General features: G+C 48.9%; 1 protein-coding gene across 2 annotated transcripts in view; it reads left to right on the forward strand.

The window, feature by feature from the left end:
- Positions 1-1,187: 1,187 nt before the first annotated feature.
- Positions 1,188-18,120, forward strand: part of ARID1A (AT-rich interaction domain 1A) — a 61,545-nt gene continuing 44,612 nt past the window's right edge. Inside the window, exons 1-2 of one of the 2 annotated variants that reach the window (XM_075047538.1) lie at positions 1,188-1,361; positions 2,354-2,591. In XM_075047538.1, coding sequence (XP_074903639.1) covers positions 2,448-2,591 — 144 coding nt within the window. In that variant the 5' untranslated portion in view covers positions 1,188-1,361; positions 2,354-2,447. Of the gene's footprint in view, positions 1,362-1,397; positions 2,592-18,120 lie in introns of those variants that run through there. The other variant, XM_075047537.1, reaches the window with a different exon arrangement.

Raw genomic sequence — 18,120 nt, forward strand, 5'->3', positions numbered from 1 at the left:
TGTCCGGGACGGAGTTCCAGGTACGTTTCTCTCCTTCCTCTTCCTGCTCTGGGAGAGGCTGCGGGGACGGAGGAGGTGGGAATCTGGGTCTGAAACGGTTGCAGAAGAACAACGGCCCAATTCTCAGTTCACCCCTTGACGGTTGGGGAGCTTCAGCACCGCATAACCCTCTGCGATTGCCAGAGCATCCCGTCCCGTTGCTCAACGTGTTGTGTCTAGACACGTTCAGGTGGTTTTGGTTCTCCCCATCCAGCCGCCCCGAGGGAGTTCCTGGTTCAGCGCCCACTGCCCTCACTTTGGCAGCAGCGGGAACCGGACTTTCTTGGACGTCTGTCCATGTGTGCCGTTACAGTTCTGGCGTGCCGCCAGCACCTTTTCCAGAGGGACACAACCGGCGGAGAGGAAATGACAACCGCTAACAGTTTGCAAAGGCTAATTCTAAATGGAATTTCTAGGGACAAAGAAGAGGCGCTTCGTTAACCCACGGGCCGTCTCGCCGCCGAAACCCCAGAGCCGGCGGCCGGCAAGGCGGCCCTGCGCCCTCGCCGCTCTCCCGGGGGGACTCCGGCCGGAGGACGTCGCCTCGCTGCCCTGGGAAGCGCCCCGGCAAGGTAAGGGAGGCCGCCCCCTCACCCCGAGCGGCGCCGGGCCGCTGCCCGCCGCCCCGCCCGCGCTGCCCGCTCCCCCGCGGTTCGCTCGGGTTCCCAGCCCCGGGCCGCTGCCGCTGCCGCTGCCCCCGCCCGGCCCGGCGCGGCGCGGGGCTCGGCGGCCGGGCAGGGCTCGGCTCCGCGGATCCGCTGCGGGTTTTGCGTGCGGCAGCCTCCGCCGCGCCGAGCCGCCAGCGGCCGGGGCCGGCCCGCTCCTCCTTTGTGACGGGGGGGAGGCTCCCGTCCGGGCCGCGCTCCGCTCCGCTCCGGGTTTGGCAGGCGGCCGCGGCGCTGGGTAAAATGGCAGTGCTGAGCCTCGTGTCGGAGTGAGCCCCACTCGGCGGACCAGAGTCGGGAGCTGCCGCGCGGCTCGCCCAGCCCGGCCCCGCCGCCGCTCGGCCCGGCTCCGGGGACGGCGCCCGCCCGCCCGCCGTGTCCCCCCCTCCCTCCCTCCCGCCTCTCCCGCACCGGGAGCCCCGTCCCGGGTCCCCCCCCCCCCCTCCTCCTTCCCCCCCACTCCCTCCTCCTCCCCTTTCTCCGCCGGCTGCAACCGAGGAGGTACAGCGGGGCCAGGCCCCGGGAAGCCCAGCCCAGCGGAGCCCTCCCCGCCTCGCCAACCAGGCCGGGGGGGAATGAGCCCCCGCTGCCCTGAAGAGCCCGCCGCCGCCTGAGCGGGGAGCAGCAGAGCAGCGAGGCCTCACGCCGGCCGGCCAGGCAGGGAGCAGCTCGGGGGGGGGGGGGGACCGGTCCGGGGGGGGGTGGCTGGGTGGGGAGGGGGGGGGGATCATGGCCGCTCAGGTCGCCCCCGCCGCCGCCAGCAGCCTGGGCGCCCCGGCTCCATCCGAGCTGAAGAAAGCGGAGGCGCAGCAGCGGGATTGTCCCCCGGAGGAGGCGGGGGGTGAGGCGGCGGCGGAGCGCGGCGGCGGCGAGAAGCAGGCGGAGAGCGAGGGCCCCACGGGGAAGGAGCTGCAGGACGGGGCCGAGAGCAACGGAGGGGGCGCAGGGGCCGAGTCCGACCTGAAGAGCTCGAACGGGAACCCGGGCCCCAGGCCCGCCGCTGCCGCCGCCACCCTGAACAATAACCTCCCGGAGCCGCCCGGTGGCGGCGGCAGCAGCGACGGGGTGGGGGCGCCGCAGCAGCAGCAGCCGCCGCAGCAGCCTCCCCCTTCCCACCCGGCCGCCTTGCCCCCGCCAGCCTACGGCTTCGGGCAGCCCTACGGCCGGGGCGCCCAGGCTGCTGCCGCCGCCGCCGCCGCCGCTGCGGCCGCCGCCGCTGCCTTCCACCAACATGGCGGACAACAAAGCCCTGGCATGGCAGCGCTGCAGAGCGGGGGCCTGGAGCAGTCCTACCCGGGGCCGGCGGGAGCCCCCGCGGGGCCGCCCCCTCCCCAGAACTCGCACGGCGGCGCCGAGCACGGCTTCCCCAACCACCAGTACAACTCCTACTATGCGGCCGGGGCCGGGCGCAGCGCCGGCTCCTACCCGCCTCCCCCCCAGGCCTACGCCCTGAGCTCCCCCCGGGGCAGCGCGCAGAGCTCCGCTCCGGCGGCCGCCGGCGCCAAGTCCCCCGCCGCCGCCGCCGCCGCCTTCCAGCAGCAGCGCTTCGGGGTCATGGGGCCCTCGGCCGCCGGCGGCGCAGGAGGAGGGGGCGCCACCCCGCAGCCCACGGCCACCCCCACCCTCAACCAGCTCCTCACCTCCCCCAGCTCCGCCCGCGGCTACCAGGGGTACCCCGGGGGCGACTATAGCGGCGGGCCGCAGGACGGGGGAGCCGCCGCCAAGGGCCCGGCCGCAGCGGAGATGGTCTCGCAGTACGGCGGGGGCAACAGCCAGGGCTGGGCCGCGGCGTCCGGCGGGGCCCCGCCGAGGAGCCACCACGCGCCCATGAGCCCCGGGAGCAGCGGCGGCGGCGGCGGAGGACAGACCCTCGGCAGGAGCCAGCAGGTAACGGCGGGGCCGCGTGGGGCGGGCGGGCGGCGCGCCGGGGTGGGGGGGGGGGACGGACGGACGGACGGGCCGGGACCGGGCCGGGCCGGGACCGGGACCGGGGCCGGGACGGGCCGGGGGCGGCGGCGGGGGGCGAGGGGCCCGGGGCGGGGGGACGGCGCCGCTCCCGCGGTTCCCCCCGCCGGGCCGGCGCTGCCGGGGAGCTGCCATTGTCTGTGCCTGCTCGCTCGCTCTAAAATGGCTGCCTCGCCGCCTTCCCTTCCTCCCTCCCCAGCCTTTTGTGCGAGGCTCCCGGCGAGCGGCCGCCGTCCTCCCCGCCGCCCCGGCCCGCTCCGGGGGCTCCGGCGGGGGAAGCGGCTCGGCCGCCCCCGGCGGAGGGCGGCGAGGAGCAGGGGAGGCCGGGCGCGGGGGGCCCAGGGCTTGCGGGCGGGCCCGCCCGGGCCAACGCGTGGCCCCGGCGGCGGCGCCGCCGCCATCCGCGCCGCCGCCCCGGCCCCGCTGCCCGGCTCCCCTCGGCGGCCGCGCCGGCCCCCGCCCCGGGGGGGGCCCGCACCCCTCGGCGGGGACCGGCGAGGTCCGCCCGGGCGGCCGCGGCTCGGCCGGGCCGGACGGGGCCATCTTCCCCGTGGGGCGGCCCGTCGGGCCGTCGGCCGGGGCCTGTGGCTGGGAGCGCTTGGTAAACAGCTCGGCGATGGGAGCAGTAAGTGCAAGATCGCTTTGGTTTGGGATTTGAATTATGGAGGTAAAATCCTTCTGTCAAAGCCAGGAGACAGTTGGTCTTAGGTTGACATCCTATCTGTGATCTGATTGGCTCCCCATCTCCTGCTCTTGGCCATTTATAATTGCCTCTGATGTAATGGTACAACAATCCTGATGAGCTCATAAACTTTTACACTCGGCTTTTCTGCCAGCCCCGGACCCACGGCAGCCCTGCCGCTTCACTCGCTGCCTCCTCGTCCCCCCTCGCCGGAACCGGCCGTGACCTTGAGGCGGTTGGGTGGCAGCCCCGCATCGGCGGGAGCGGAGCCCCAGACAGCCTGCCCTTGTTGCATTGTGCCTGAAACAAAAGAGGAGGCGATGGCATTTTGTTTGTACCTTGGGTTTATTTTGCTTGTGATGTTTTATGCAGCCTGGAATAGAGTCTGTGTTGTCGGAACAGTGGCAGGGCTGCTCTGCACAATGGGCTTGCTGTTTATTTTGGTTATGTGACTTTCCCTTTAGTATAAATGATTTCTTTGATGGCTCTGAGGATGCGTTTGTTCCTGGCTAATTTTGGCCCTTTTCAAAACTGGGGCTGTTTGGATTCTTTATTGGATGGGGAATGTGGGGGTTTCTGGCGTATGTTACAGCCTTAAGAAGAAAAAAAAAACACCAACAAACAACAAAACAATCAAAACCAAACTTGTCGCTGAAGCACCGAAAATGGTGAATTATCAATTTACGTTCAATAGAGCTTTAATATAGGACGGGCCTGACCCTCTAGCTGTGTGTCTCAGGGCACATTCTGACTTTTATTTTCAATAAGCGCTGATGTGTCTCCTTCCCCCCCCCAAAAATAAAGGGACTTATTACAGACATTGAGATGCTGATTGTGGTCAGCTTCAACAGTGTCACAACTCTTGGCTTTTCAGAGGAGCAAAAATAGGAAAAACTAGCCTGAGAATTATGTTTATCGTTGTATGTGTAGAATTACCTGTTTGCTGGAAATATGGATGACCAGAAAACATGCAGGGGAGAAAGCAGTACAGCATACGCATCAGACATTTTAGATACCAGGAAAAGAGGTGCTGGTATCTAATATCGGGAAACCTTGATGAAAACCAGCTTACGTTCTGTGTTTAGACACGCATCTCCAGGGCCTGTTGTGGCCTCGTGCAGAACTGACAGACTTCCCTTTTCATTCTGCGTACTTTGCTCTAACTTCAGGCCCTGGGTCGGAGACATTTGATACCGCGTAGTGCGACATGCAGCCTCCAGAGTTTCCCTTCTTGCTCAGTACTTCTCTTGTGTCGCTCTGAAAACTGCTTAATTTTTGTTCCTTGATTACCGAAGGCAATGTCTCCTTCAGTGTCTTGAATTACTTAATTGTCTTTTCTGTCAGATTGAAGTAGTGCTCTCTGAGAGAGTGGATCTTATCTCTGCTGTGGTCATCAAACTGTCCTATGGTGACTGGTAGCGAGTATTCGATTATCCTCAGTGAAGATTTCAGCTTCCCAGGAATATGTTCATGTGTAGCTGCGATACGTTCGGACAAATGTCACAGACGTGAGTGTGTTTACTTGAAGGTACTTTTTGTATCCTGACAAATTTCAATTTAGATAAAATGTGTGCTAAAATATGGTGTCAGATTGAACTTTTCAAGCAGGTATTTTACTACAGCACATACCTGACAAAAGTGTACCTCTGTCAGTATTCTGATATGAATTTGTAAAAGCGGCTTATTTCATCTTGGAAAATGAGTTTAACTTGATTCCACGAGCTGCTGAGATAGAGTGTATTAATAATACCTGAGTAACTAGTCCCATCCACTGGCATTATTAATGCAGAGTTGTTCTGAAAATTAGTTGAACTTTAGGTAGTACAAATAGAATAAATAAAAAGTAAACCAACAGCCCCCCCCATCCTGATAGCCAAATGAATCCCCCCACATCCTTTTTGTGCCAAGGATTACTGGACTCAAACTGACAATTCCACTTTTTTTTTTCTGCTGGAAAAAGAAAAGAACAGACATATCTAGTATGAGGAAAAAAGCTTCCACATGTCATCGGTGCTGCCCACAAGAAATGGTTGACTAATAATAATCCTCCAGCCCTAAATTGCAGCCTCCTTTCACTGTGTATTCTGTTAAATTTCCTAGAATGGGAGAATTTAAAACTTTGTGTCTTTTCTGTGTCTTGTACAGTGATGAACAGAGTGGGTAGTTGCCACCTAACTCCTGAGAAACTCTGGGAGAGCGAGAGGAGAATGTAATTCCTCTGACCAAACACTAGAAAGGGAAGTGTCTCTTGGTGCAGGCTCGGAGAAGATGATGTGGGAAGAGTGTGGGGTTCTTCCGCTTGGGAATCCTTGGGATAGTAAACCTGACGTTTTGGGGATGGGAAGCAGGACTATGTAGAAAAGAGAAATACCTTTAATTCTTGATGCTTTTTAGGATTTATGGATGATGCCATAGGGATAGTTTCATCGCTCATCAAGAAAGGCAAAGTAATTTCTGTTGTGAAAGTTGTTTGGGTGGAATATTTCCTGTAATAAAATGAGAGTATAGTCACTTGCACAGAGGTGGACTCCGGTCTGTAGCCCTCACAGACACCTTTGCTTGCTGGCCGGTCCCAGGAAGGTGGTGCTGAGCAGGAGCCCCTGTGAAGGCAGGCGTGCTCCGCGTTTGTTGGGACTGCAATAGAGGACTTTGTGTTTTTTTTTTTCCTGATGATCTCTATAGCTGGGAAATGTGGAGTAGAATCAAGAGATCAGAATGGCTGTTTTACAGTGTGTGGGATGAGAAATCTGTGGTTTTCTGTGGGAATGACTTGTAAGAAACCAGGCCAGGGATCTTAGTTTTCAATTTTTCCAGCTCTACCATGTATTTGTTTCCACCCCCCCTTGCCCTCAGAGTATGTAGCAGTTCTTAATAATATGCTGGCTTTCCCAGTGTCTTGGGACTTAAAGGAAACTGCTTAAGAGAAAGGACTTCCCTCCTTTTAATAGATGGGCATTTCTTGTGGTACATGCTTTTGCTACAACAAACGACATCTCCTGTAACGGGAGATGTCTTTGGATCGCATTAAACATTGACATCTTGGATAACCTCCCCATAGGTGCACTGACATCTCTAGGCCTTTATTGTAAGTTCAGTGAAGGCAGTTTAAAAATCGTATGTTAATAAAAAAATGCTTTTGGGCCTGTTGCCATACAGTAGCTATTTTTTGTTGACTTAGATCTCAACTTTAGTAGCAAGTGAGGCATGAAAAATGTTGTTGGAAATATGTTTTTTAAACTAAATTGGCACCAAATGGCTCTGTGCTGCCAATGAGCTGCGATATCTTGGAATCGGAAATTGAGACCTGGCTCCTGTTGGCTTGTGTCGCAGGGTTTTTCCTTGCTTAGCATTGTAATGTTAGGAGCCCTTGAATTGCTCGCAAGGTGTAGCAAGCACTAGATCTTTCCAACAAAAAGGAGAGTGGTACATCTTCTTTTTCTGGGGTAGGGTTCGCCTCCGAATGAGCGATTTTAGGCCTTGTCTGTTTTAGAAAAAGTAGGAAAATTGTGCTAGTTTAATTTTGTTGTTAAGATCTAGTTGTTTCTGGTGTGGATACTGAAGTTTTTGCTGGCTTACCTTTTAGAATAGTCTGCACTAGTCTGAAGTAAACTAGGGGTTGCCTCATTCTCTTAAAATCTCTTTGTTTTCTGAAATGCCATTTCCTTCATGTTTGGTTTTGAGGTGACCAATGTTTCTAGGCAGGATATGTGTAGGGTACAGGACAGTAAACCTCAGTTCTGACTCTCAGTTGGAGCTTTTTTTCCCTGCCCTTATCACCACCAGTTTACTGGGAAACCCAGGACAAACCACATGATTGTTCTGTAGTATTTTTTTTTCTTGGTGAAATGGGGTTAGCAAGGCTTGCCTACCTGTCTTTTACGAAGTATAAATGAAAAGCTCTGTCAATCCTTATTTATTATCTGGGCTAGGGGAGGGTTTCTCCATATGGTGTCTCTTGTAATCATGTTTGTTGGTTGCAAGACAGAAACATGATTTCTGGAAGGTTATATGTTTGACTTTCGGGCTTTTTTTTTTTTTTTTTAGCTAGAATACTTGGTTTGCTAAAACTGTCCAGTTTAATTACTTTTACCTGCTACAACTTATGTTTCCTGAAGCGACTGCTCAACAAACAGGCAGAACCTCTTCCCTGTTCTTAAATAATACTAGAAACTGGGGCTGGGGGAAGCGTGAGAGTCGAATGTTTTGTCATGTACCTGTGTCTTACTGTTCTTGTAAGCTTGGTATGTTCAAAATACTTTGGTTTTTTTCTGTAGTCTTATTTGAGAACGCTGGTCAATGAATACTATGTTACAGAAGTATTACACGAGACCCTATTAAGGGTCTTGGGTGAAGACTGTTTTAAAAAACCCAGCAGCTTTCCTTCAGAGAGAAACCAATGTCTAAAATTAGGCTAAATAGTGCAGCTGTTTATCTGTTACCTCATATGCGACTTTTCCACCATTTTTCTTCCTACTCTTTTCAAAGGAACACCACCAACTTGGAAATCCAGTTTTTACCCTATGAATCTGAATCTGTGATCTCAGTAATTAAAATATTAGAGGAGAAAGATGCCCTTTCCCGTTTTTACTCTGTGTATTTGAAATTCTTTGTCTAGTCAGTTTGATTTCTTTTTTGAATTGCAACTCCTGTGTGATGGATTGCTCTGGGGAAAAGCTCATCAGCATGCCATTGCCCAATTCCTGCCAAGAATGTTTGAAACTCTCAAGTAGCAGCAGTAGCAAAGCAGAAACCGAAGGCAGGCAAGCGTAATTGCGGGGGGTGGGGTGGGAGGGGGAAATGAAAAAGATAAGCTTGTCAGTATTTAGCATTGCTGTTACAGCTGCTTGCTTTTTCTTCTGGAAGGGTCCTTAAACCATCAGTAAGGATGCCAAATAATACCTCCCCTTTTGTTCTGGTGGAAAAAAATAAAGGAAACATTTTTCTTGGGAAAAAAATGTTTTTGAGAAGTCCTGCAAAAGTTTTCTGTCATGTGCTGATTTCAAGAAGTTCAACCTTTAATTTATCCGGAGGTTATGCATGTGCAGTGGTAAAACTATACTGGAAGTCTGTTAGCCAGAGCCATAAATCTCCAGTTAGAAGTGAATGACAGGTGGGATTGGAGGAAAAAAGCAGTTTTCTTTGGCACGCTGGACCAAAACTGACATGCATTCTGTCTGGGTCCCTGCTGTCCGCCTGTTCCTGGATGACATGAGAGGACTTGATGCCTTTTTGTTTTTTGTTTTAGTGGCTGGAAAAGCAGAGAAGTTGGTCACCTGAAGAGAGACTGTGTGTACTTTCTGTGGGCTCAGGAAGACCATGCTGTGTTTATAAATTGATTCTAGTAAAATTCCAATCATAAATTCGATGTCATCTCTGCTGTACTGAGTGTATCATTCTTAAGGCTGAAATTCTGTAGAAACTAGGTTTCAGGCAGTCTTTTGTTTCACCCTGGTATGTAGAGGAGGAACGCAAGGTCTTAAGTTCTTACAATGACTTTTTCAGAGGAAGTAGCTGAGATGCTGATGTGGGAACTTGCCAAGGTGAGGCACTAGGGCTGGGACAGGGCAGAGAGTGGAATATAGGTCTTCTGAGTCTTAAGTGTGAGACTATTTTTCCTCCCTAGTATATAGTTGTAGCTGAATATATTGTTAAGACCCTTTTAATGGAGTTCTGCACTTAAAGAAGCAGCACCCAAGCCTGCCCTCAGAGGCTCGTAGAATGAAAGAAGCAGGGCTGGAACAGGAGGAGCTGCTTCTGTCAGGACTGAGCTCATGTACATATTTTACCAGTTCCTGTAGTGTCTTAATCAGATGATATTATGTATTAACATATGGATGAGGGAGGGGTTCCCATTTCTTACTCTTCTTCTGTGCACCTGCACTCCCAGTGTTATAACTCAGCAGTTCAGTCATGCAACCTGAGCATTTTTGATTTTTTTTGGACTACATCGAGAAGAGCATTTCCAGGTTTGCCACGGTGTTCTTTCTGGAGTATTTCTGAGTTTTAAGTGACAGCTCAGTAAGTATTTACACAATGTGGGCATGAGCTTTCTGTAGTGAAATGTAAAGGATGCTACATAATGATAGGTAAACTTAATAAGAGCTACTTCAGAATTTCTCAGCAAATAATTTTTTTGCTTTATGTGTTCAGAGTAAAATGATAACTGTAGCAGAATCTAATTTCTAATCATGTTCATGTTTATTTGGGGGAGAGAATAAAGGACAGAAGTGGGTAGGAGCAAATAGAAGGGGATCGGTTCATTCTGTAAATACTCATGGTAAAGAAATTTCTTTATGGCAGAGTGAGAGAGTGAACATAGTGTGTTAATTCCTATGAAATTCCCATGAAAAATCAGTTTGTGTAAATAACTCTGAAAAAGCTACTGCTCCATTACAGTTATTGGCATTTCATGCGATAACCAGCATGTCATTATTTCCTTAAGTTAGCTATAGTAATTGAAACCCTTTCAAAGACAAATTAAATTGCTGCTAACTTTTTCTTTTATTTTTTCCCCCCTTTTTTTAAACTTAAGTAACTTCCTTTTGCTCCTGGATAATTAATATTATGCCTGAACTGTCCCAAGAAGCTGCAAGTTAGACATGGAGAGTAGTTTCTAGAGAAGCTGTGGGGGACCCTGACACAGCCAGTATCCCCTCTGTGTGGAGCAGACCCCTGCTGCTCGTTCCTGCTGTGGGCTTGCCCTGTGTTTTGTGGGTGCATTTGACTGTGTGGGGAACCAGAGGGGACTGAAGAACGCATCTGCCTTTTTGGTGGGATGTGATGGTGACATCCTGGACGTGGCCGGGAGGAGAGGGCATTTTGATGGTCACTGATGTCTGACCGTGGTCTAAGGTAGCTGTGACTTTCCATCCTGAGAGATTCTGCAACTCTTCTCAAAGAGAAATTCTTGAATTTCGGAGGACTCTGGAATTTCCCCCTGGGGACAATTACTGGGTTAAACAAGTACTTTCCCCCCCCTTCCACTCACTTGTGAAATTTCATTCAGGTTTGACTAAGAGAAACCCTGAAAATTACCATTTCCCTTCTGATGTCAGCACCGTTCTGGCACCCTGCCTGTGAATAACTGAACAGGAATGTTTTAAAACCTGTGCTCGGGCCACAGTTACAGCTGCAGCTACACCTCTAGATGCTGTGGTGGGAGACCTGCTCTGCCCCGGCCAGGGCTGAAATTTAGGATACGCTCAGACCAGTGCATAATACAGCCAACTCAAATTGTCGACAGTGAGTTTGTACTTTCTTAACACTATTAGTGTCCAGAGCAGTAGTTTCAGCAGTGTGAATACGGTCTGAGAAGCATGAGGCACAGAAGAGGGAGGGGTACCTGCTCTGAAAATAGCCATTCTGTTCTGGGTTTGTGGCACTGATTTTGGTTTGGTTTTTTTTGGTTTTTTTTTTGGTGGGGAGAATGTGCATTGTAGTCTGCGCTGCCTGTAAAATCTTGCTGTTGGTTTGTTGCCTGCATTGTATTTGTAGGTGACTATATTTTTCTTGTTGAACAGAGGTCTGGATCTGAATTTGAAAGGTCATGTAGCCTGCTGTCCTGCTTCAGGGCAGGATCAGCTATACCTGAGAACAGGGCAGACAGCGATGAATGCGATGGAGCTGCCTCAGTCTGTTTCAGTGCTTTGCTACCCTTAGCATTGGACGTTAGGAAAAATATTTCAACTCAGATCATCTTAATTGAGTATCTCTTGTCCTAGTCTCTCTAGGTATGGAAAACAGGCAAAAGTGTATGGTAACCAGTTTTTAAATGCATGACTCTCTGCCTGTCCCCTGTTTCCTGGAGATAAACTTGCTAGTTAAATCACAAAATGTCTCCCTTTACTTCCAGATTACTGTGGTCGCTGGGGATTGCGTTGAAGGGATTGGACTGTCCTGCTTTGTCACCTGAACTTCTTCCAGGATTCTGGAGCTGACCGGGCTCACTCTATACTTCTCTGTATGGGATTCTTCCTGTAGGCTTGTTTAGAGTTTTGTACTTCATAATAGTCTGATGATGGATTTAAAGTCCAAATGACTAGGACTATGCACCCTGTACAAGCTTAGGAGGAGAATCTGGTATTCATTAACTGTATGTAAATAATTAAACCAGTGCCAGACTAGAGGTGGTCTTCCCTCAGACATACTCCTTGTGAAATGGTTTGAAGAAAAGTTCTTACCTTTGTGCAGAAGATACGTTGAAACGGTAGAAGTGCTGGAATTAGTTAAAACTTGATAAATTTGTTTTTTCTTTTAAGTATCTCTGATTTTGGAGCTGGCATGGCTAATCAAGGAAAAGGCTTCCCATTCAAGGCCAGTTTGCTGAGCATGATCACGTGTTCTCAGAAACTGCCTTTTTGTTGTGCTGTGGCTGCATGTGTTGTGTCAGTAGTCTTAAGGAGTACTGGAGTCCTGCCCTTCAGGCTGGGGTAGCTGTGTGGGTGGGGGGTTTATTTTTTTAATAAAAAAACCCCCCAAACTCATTTGCTTACTGTTGCGTGGGGGGCTTGTGGTAATTGTAGTGCTTTGGATCCCCTGGAAAAGATTCAGGGCAGCTGCTGCATGTAACAGGTTTGAACTTTTTTTTTTTTTTTTTAATTGTGTGTGGATAATTGAACAGTGTTGTGATAAGAAGCATTTAAGTATCAGAGTATCTCCTAGTCTTTCAGTTTATCGTGATAGACCAGCGAGGCTAGTATGAGCAGTTCTCCATGTCTCAGAAGGCTTTCCTTGCCTCCGCACCCTGCAGCTGGGTGCATGGGAAATCTTCAGAGTAGGTGCTCAAAGCCGTATCTCTCAAAATCAAGGTTAATGCTGTAACTAGTAGATTATACTTTCTCTCTGGACATGGGATTGCACCTGGAACAGTTTTCTTTGGTTTTACGAAAAGTTACCTGGCTGGAAATGTCATTTCTAGCTGTCTGTGGGCAGAACGTGGCTCCCATGGAATAGGGCACATTTGTGCGGAAGGGACTTTCAGGTGATGAGTGTGCTAATCCAGGATGAGGGTTCATAACAGAAATGGCATACAAAAGCACTCTTATTCAGCTCCTGCTCTGGAGGAGAAGCAAAATGCCTGGCTATCTACTGTCTACTCTTGGATGCGCAGAAGAAACCGACGGACCTATCCCAAATTGTTCTGCCTGCCTGTAGTTTAAAGATACTTCTAAAGTGCCTTCTTTGGCCTTCCTGTTCGGTTCACAAGGCATGACAGTGTTGCAAAAGCTTGTTTCCACGTTAATTGTGATTGATTACCCTGCAATCTAGGACAAGATTTCCTTTGAAAAGCTATATGCTGATTTGGTGTCAGGAATTAAAATCAGATGAAGTGATTAGTGTTCTATGAAATATCCCAGAGCAAGTGAATGCTCCTCGGCTTTCAACTGTGTTTTGGCCTTTAACCCTTGCCTCCCTTCTTCTCCGGAGCAAGGTGCTAACTAAATCTGTTGTCCGCACGCTCAGGCGAATAACTCCTTAGGCATATTGTATCAGGAGATCGTGGTATAATTTGCTGCTGAGCTTCAGAGTGCAGATTTACTGTCCTTAATGATGAATGCAGTGTGTTGAAAGTGCACTGTGTCAAGGCAACAGTGATACTTGTACTGAATGGTGAACATGTATTAAGGTTAGCTTTAAATCTGATCACTCTGTAAATGGCAATAAACTGTTCAGAGTTGTCACTGCTGTCAAGGTACAGTCATGTCTCATCTTCCTTTTCTCATATGAGTTGTCTTACAGTTTCTTGTTATACCTGTTCCTGAAACCAGTGAAGACTTTGCAGCGTTGGCTGTTCCTCCTCCCCCCATGGCATTGGCACAGTTACGAATTTTTGTATCTTCTCACCAGCTGCCAACACACACTCCTTTTAACTTGCTAAGCAACTCCCCACGTTGTTCATTTTGCTTTAAAAGAAAGCTGGATTTTTCTGGATGTAGATGAAATAAAAGCCCAATGACAGAAGCAAGCATGGGGCAGTGGACCCAGGCTTCAAGAGTCACTATAACCAAGGGCTGGTGGGCTTTTTAAAAAAAAAATTACTATTATTTTTAAATGACAATGACCTTGTGTCACTGCAGGGCTGGGATTCGTGCTGGGCTTGCCAAGTGTAACGAACCTGAGTCACGACAGCGTTGGCTTGATGAAGGCTCTAGTACTGTGTCTTCTCTGCTGTCTGGGAGCTGGCTTGGCTGCAGCTCTGAGTTTCTTGCCTACGTAGTCTTTTCATCTCCCCCAACCTCCTCTCTTACCAACGCAGGCATGACAGCAGCTCTGCTTTCTGGATGCAAATAGATCGTTTGGGTATAAATACTGGAGATTGGTTGTTGCTTGCTATAAAGTTACCGAATGCATCCTTGGTAAATGCAGATGGTAACTTGTCATTGCTGCAATTCTAAATATTTTTGGTTCCATGGAACTGAAGTGGAGTCTTGAAGGCTGAATTTTAAGGCTAAAATAAGAGAAGGCTCAATAAAATCCACAAAAATAGCACCCGAATTTGTCAGCTGCTGTAATGAGAAGGGAAATAACTTTTCTTCTTCCTATTAGCAAAACAAAGCTTTGTTACCTTGTTTCGTGTTGGATCCCTCCTATAAAATACCGCTGCAGAGTCAGGAGGGATGGACAGCGTTTAAGGCGTACTAGATTGCTTCCTGATGAGGTGACACTAGGGCTAACCCTGGTGCAATACAAAATGTGCTGTGAATGTCAGCTGCTACCCTGTAACTGAGGTATGTTTGAGATACTCTTGAAGTAATTAGCAGATCATTACCCCACCTCTGCTGGCTGGGATAAGGGTGTGCCTTTGGGCAATTACAGCTGGCTGATCCACATTACCCCATCACAAAGCAGAGGTGATGTCCACCACTGAACTGTGAGTTTGAATTCAAGGTCTAGGAGGCAAGGGTGATGAAGCAGAGAGTTTTGTGCTAAGTTAAACTGAGATTGCCTGTCTTTTCCACAGATTCATTCCAAGACTCAAGATGTCTTGGATTATTTTGATCTTCCTTTATGTTGCATTATACACGCTTTTAAATAAATTCAATTATTCTGCAGAAGCAAGGGAGAGCCTGTGTAATTCTGAAACATGGCTTGTAGAAACTACAGGCCCTGACATGCAGCTCTTATTAAAGCAGGCAGCTGCTCTGGACAAGATGGAGCTCTGCATGCTGAGATGAGGTAGCGTCCGACAGCTGTACCTCTTTCTTACAATGAGCGTGTCTGCGTCCTCCTCCATCTTAGTGTTGTGTACAGTAGGAGAATTGGAACTGCTGGAGGCCTGTTGTGTTTTAGAGCCCTGACCTGATCTGGAGATGTGTCTTGGGTGTGCCCTTACCAACCTGGCATGGTTAAGAGGTCATGGGAATTTGCCTGTCCAGTTGAGTCTGTTCAGCCACCATTTATTCTGGCATAAAATGAGACAAATTTGCAAAGTGATGAGATATTCAAATACAGATTGAGCTTTCAGACAGACACAAGTGGGTAGAAACCTGCAGTGCTGCATTTTATGGATGAAGAGTTAGCAAGAAATTGTTTTTAGAAAGCTAGGAGGCTATGCTGGAGGTGCCTTATCAACTCTTGAGTGTGCACCAGGACCCATTGGATTTCTGTGCAGAAACAGCTTTTAAAGAATTGATAAAACTAACTTTGTTCTGGAAAGTAAACTCTAGTGAGCCTCTTGCTCACTAGAAGGAAGTGGGTCTTCCTTCAGGGCTAAAGTTTTGGAAAACATCCACTGTGTTCAGTAGCAAAAGACATCCGTCCATGAGATCAGTATTGCTTGTTTTAAAGGAAACAGGGGTTATGGAGAATTAACTGGAAGACTGAAGTTTGCCACAGGTCGCAGTTGTCTGAATGTATTTACAGGGCTTCTGCAGCCCTTTCAGGTTTTCAATGGTGCTTAGTGCAAATATTTTGCATCTTGCTAGTGATCTGGAACAGCTGATTGAAATGAGATCACTTAAGTGGTGGTGACACTTAGTGTAATTTTGCTCTTCCATCCTAGCCCTTCCTCCTCTTGCTTTTTTTATGGCTTGCTCTTGGCCCGGTCCCATTTCTGTGGTACAACGTCAGCTTGCTTGCTCCTTCTAGTGTGTAAGTAGGCCTGGAACGAAAATGCTGTAATGAGACATTTAACTGTCTTTTTGTTGACTTGCCTCCAGTTCATTAAAGCAGATGTAGGAGGTTGGCTAAACCTAAGCCTGATTTAATATTCAGGAAGGAAGTTTCTTTCCATCTTAAAAGGAACACCACCTCTTTACAACTATCATATGTTCCTTGGGATCATCTCCCATGGAGCTGCGATGCAGTTTTCTTTACATCTTGGTGTTGCTTAGGTTTTGGGAGGAGTCAACAGTGGCACTTGGGAAATCTTGGGGTGAGTTGGTTGAATAGTGTGCTTCTAAAGTGAGTTGAAGTCTCAGAGTGAGGGGATAGCTATTTATCTAATATTCAGGTAGAAGGAAATTATATTTTCATCCTTAAGTGTAAGTTGAAATTATTGGAGGTGTTAGAGATCACACTGTCACTCTAAATAGCAAACTGCATAATCTGACTCTTGACTACCTGTGAAATGTCTGAAAATTTCAGTAGTCTCCAGCTATTGCAAAAGAATCATAATCCTTTGTTAATTTTGACTGCATTTAATTCAGTAAATAGTGTTTGTCAGAATCTAGTGCCATGTTAAAATAATCACGTAAATAGTTGTCAGCTTCTGCTTCCACATCAGGGTCTGTTTGATAAAGAAGGAACCGACTGCCCAGCCAAGTCATCCGGTCTGGGCTGGGTTGTCAGATAGGGACAACGTGTGTCGTCCAGCCTGCTGCAGTGTGAGCCATGCCATGGGCAGACTCAGCCTAGGCGTGGGCTGTTCTCTTCCCTGCCGTTCAGAGCCCCCGCAAAGGCATTACATTACGGTATTTTGAAACAATGTGGATGTTTAGCCACATTGTTGGTGTCGTGCTGGCGAAAGAGAGATGGAGAGAGAGGGAAATTAATCCTCTGGTTGTTGCCTAATTTTCAGGTGGTAGGGGATCCCTTGCACTGTTTCCACAAGGATGTGTGCTGAGCTTGCAGACAGGAGAGGAGTCCATGAGGAACCTGCCATTGTGTTGCTTGCGTGTCTCAGGAGGACGAGGGTACTGTGTGAGCCCGGCTGTGGGCAAGGTTCAGCCTGGTGCTAACTTTGTATAAACACAAAGCAGTTTCCCCCTCTCCCAGGTCAGTCCACCTCACTGTTCCCAGCATAAATCTTACTTTTGTACTACAGCTTTTCACAAGTCCAGAAAAATGTCCTATTAATGTGAGCATGCATCTGCCTTTGAGTATATCCTGAAGATTGCAGAAAACCAGCTGTGAGTCATCTTTAGATATGATAGTGGTTGAAATATATCGAGGGTCCTGAGAGATACCTAAATATTGTGGTGTGATAAGCAGTGTGGCCATGTGTCAGAGAGAACAAATGACTGAAGAAAGGAACTGAAATCCAGAGCCTTGATAAGCTGGATTTGTTGAATTTGTTAAGGGGGGCTTAAAGTCAGGCTGGGAAGGAAAGATGAGATCAAGAAATGCACTTTGTTTAAAATGCAGGCAGGCTTGGAACCTTCCAGCCCTCCACCTTTTTAAAAAAACAGAAAAACCCCAGAACCCTGCTTGTACTTGGGCATGAATGCTTGCACCCCTGTTGGGTTATTTCCAGTGAGGGTTTGAAGTGAGGCTCTCATTTCACTTCCCCACTGGATCACCTTCTTCTGATTGACTTCTTTCAGGAATAAAATGTTCCATAATGATACATACTGTAAGCAAAACTCTGGTCAGTTTTAATCAATTTGAAGAGTATTAGTAGGAGTGGTGCTTAGGAAGGTCCTCTGAGATGTGTGGACTGGCCTCTTGCTGAGAAATGTTAATAGGGTAATTACTGAATTGTGTTTAGCCAGGGAGATATAGTTCACAGTATAGCTGCTCAGAGAAAACTTATTCATCTTTTTTCCACTGGTAAAACTTAGTATCCTGGATTTACAGAAAATCTCCCTGAAGGAACTGGTTTAATAAGTGTATGATCAAGGAAAGGAGCAACATGTAACAGGGCTGATTTTAAGTTTACAGGAGCTCCAAATAGTGCGAAGCAGGTGACTGAAGTAATTTAGAAAATGTCCTGTTTTCCTTTTGTGTGTAGCGTTGATATCATTAGCTTATTCTGAGGTCTGTGTGTTAGCAGAAGATTAGAGGAATAGAAAGTGTCTTCTGTCAAACTCTGACCTACTGGAAAAAGTCAGAAGAAAAACCAGGCTCTCTCTAGTTGCAGAACTGAAACTGTTGAGGAGAGGTCAGTTATTTGAACACTTTGGCAACCAGTAATTTAATCTGCATTGGTCATTGATAATGAGATGATAATACATCACGTCTCAGTTGTGTATTCAAATCTAAGCTAGATTCTAGGATTTTGGCGGGGGGGAAATTTTATTTTTCCGTAGTTTACATAAAAATAGACTGATCCTGCACGTTTCCAAAAGGTGAATGTTTGTAACCCTGAAACCAATCTTGTACTGTATTCCAACAGTCAGGTTGTGGTACCCCAAGCTTATGGGTGTGAGGCAGAGCAACCCAGCCTGCTTCATTACTGGAGTGCTTGTTTCTCAAAGTGATGGGTACTGCCCTGGAGGGTAGGCAGGAGAGTAACTGATGGGTGCTGAGCAGTACCAGTGCAGCCTTGGAGTGTTGGCCTGCTTATGCTGAGGGACTGAAGGAAGTTGGTGGATTTCTCAAGTTTAAAAA

This window comes from Buteo buteo, chromosome 16 (genome assembly GCF_964188355.1).
Source record: "Buteo buteo chromosome 16, bButBut1.hap1.1, whole genome shotgun sequence".
NCBI lineage: Eukaryota > Metazoa > Chordata > Aves > Accipitriformes > Accipitridae > Buteo > Buteo buteo.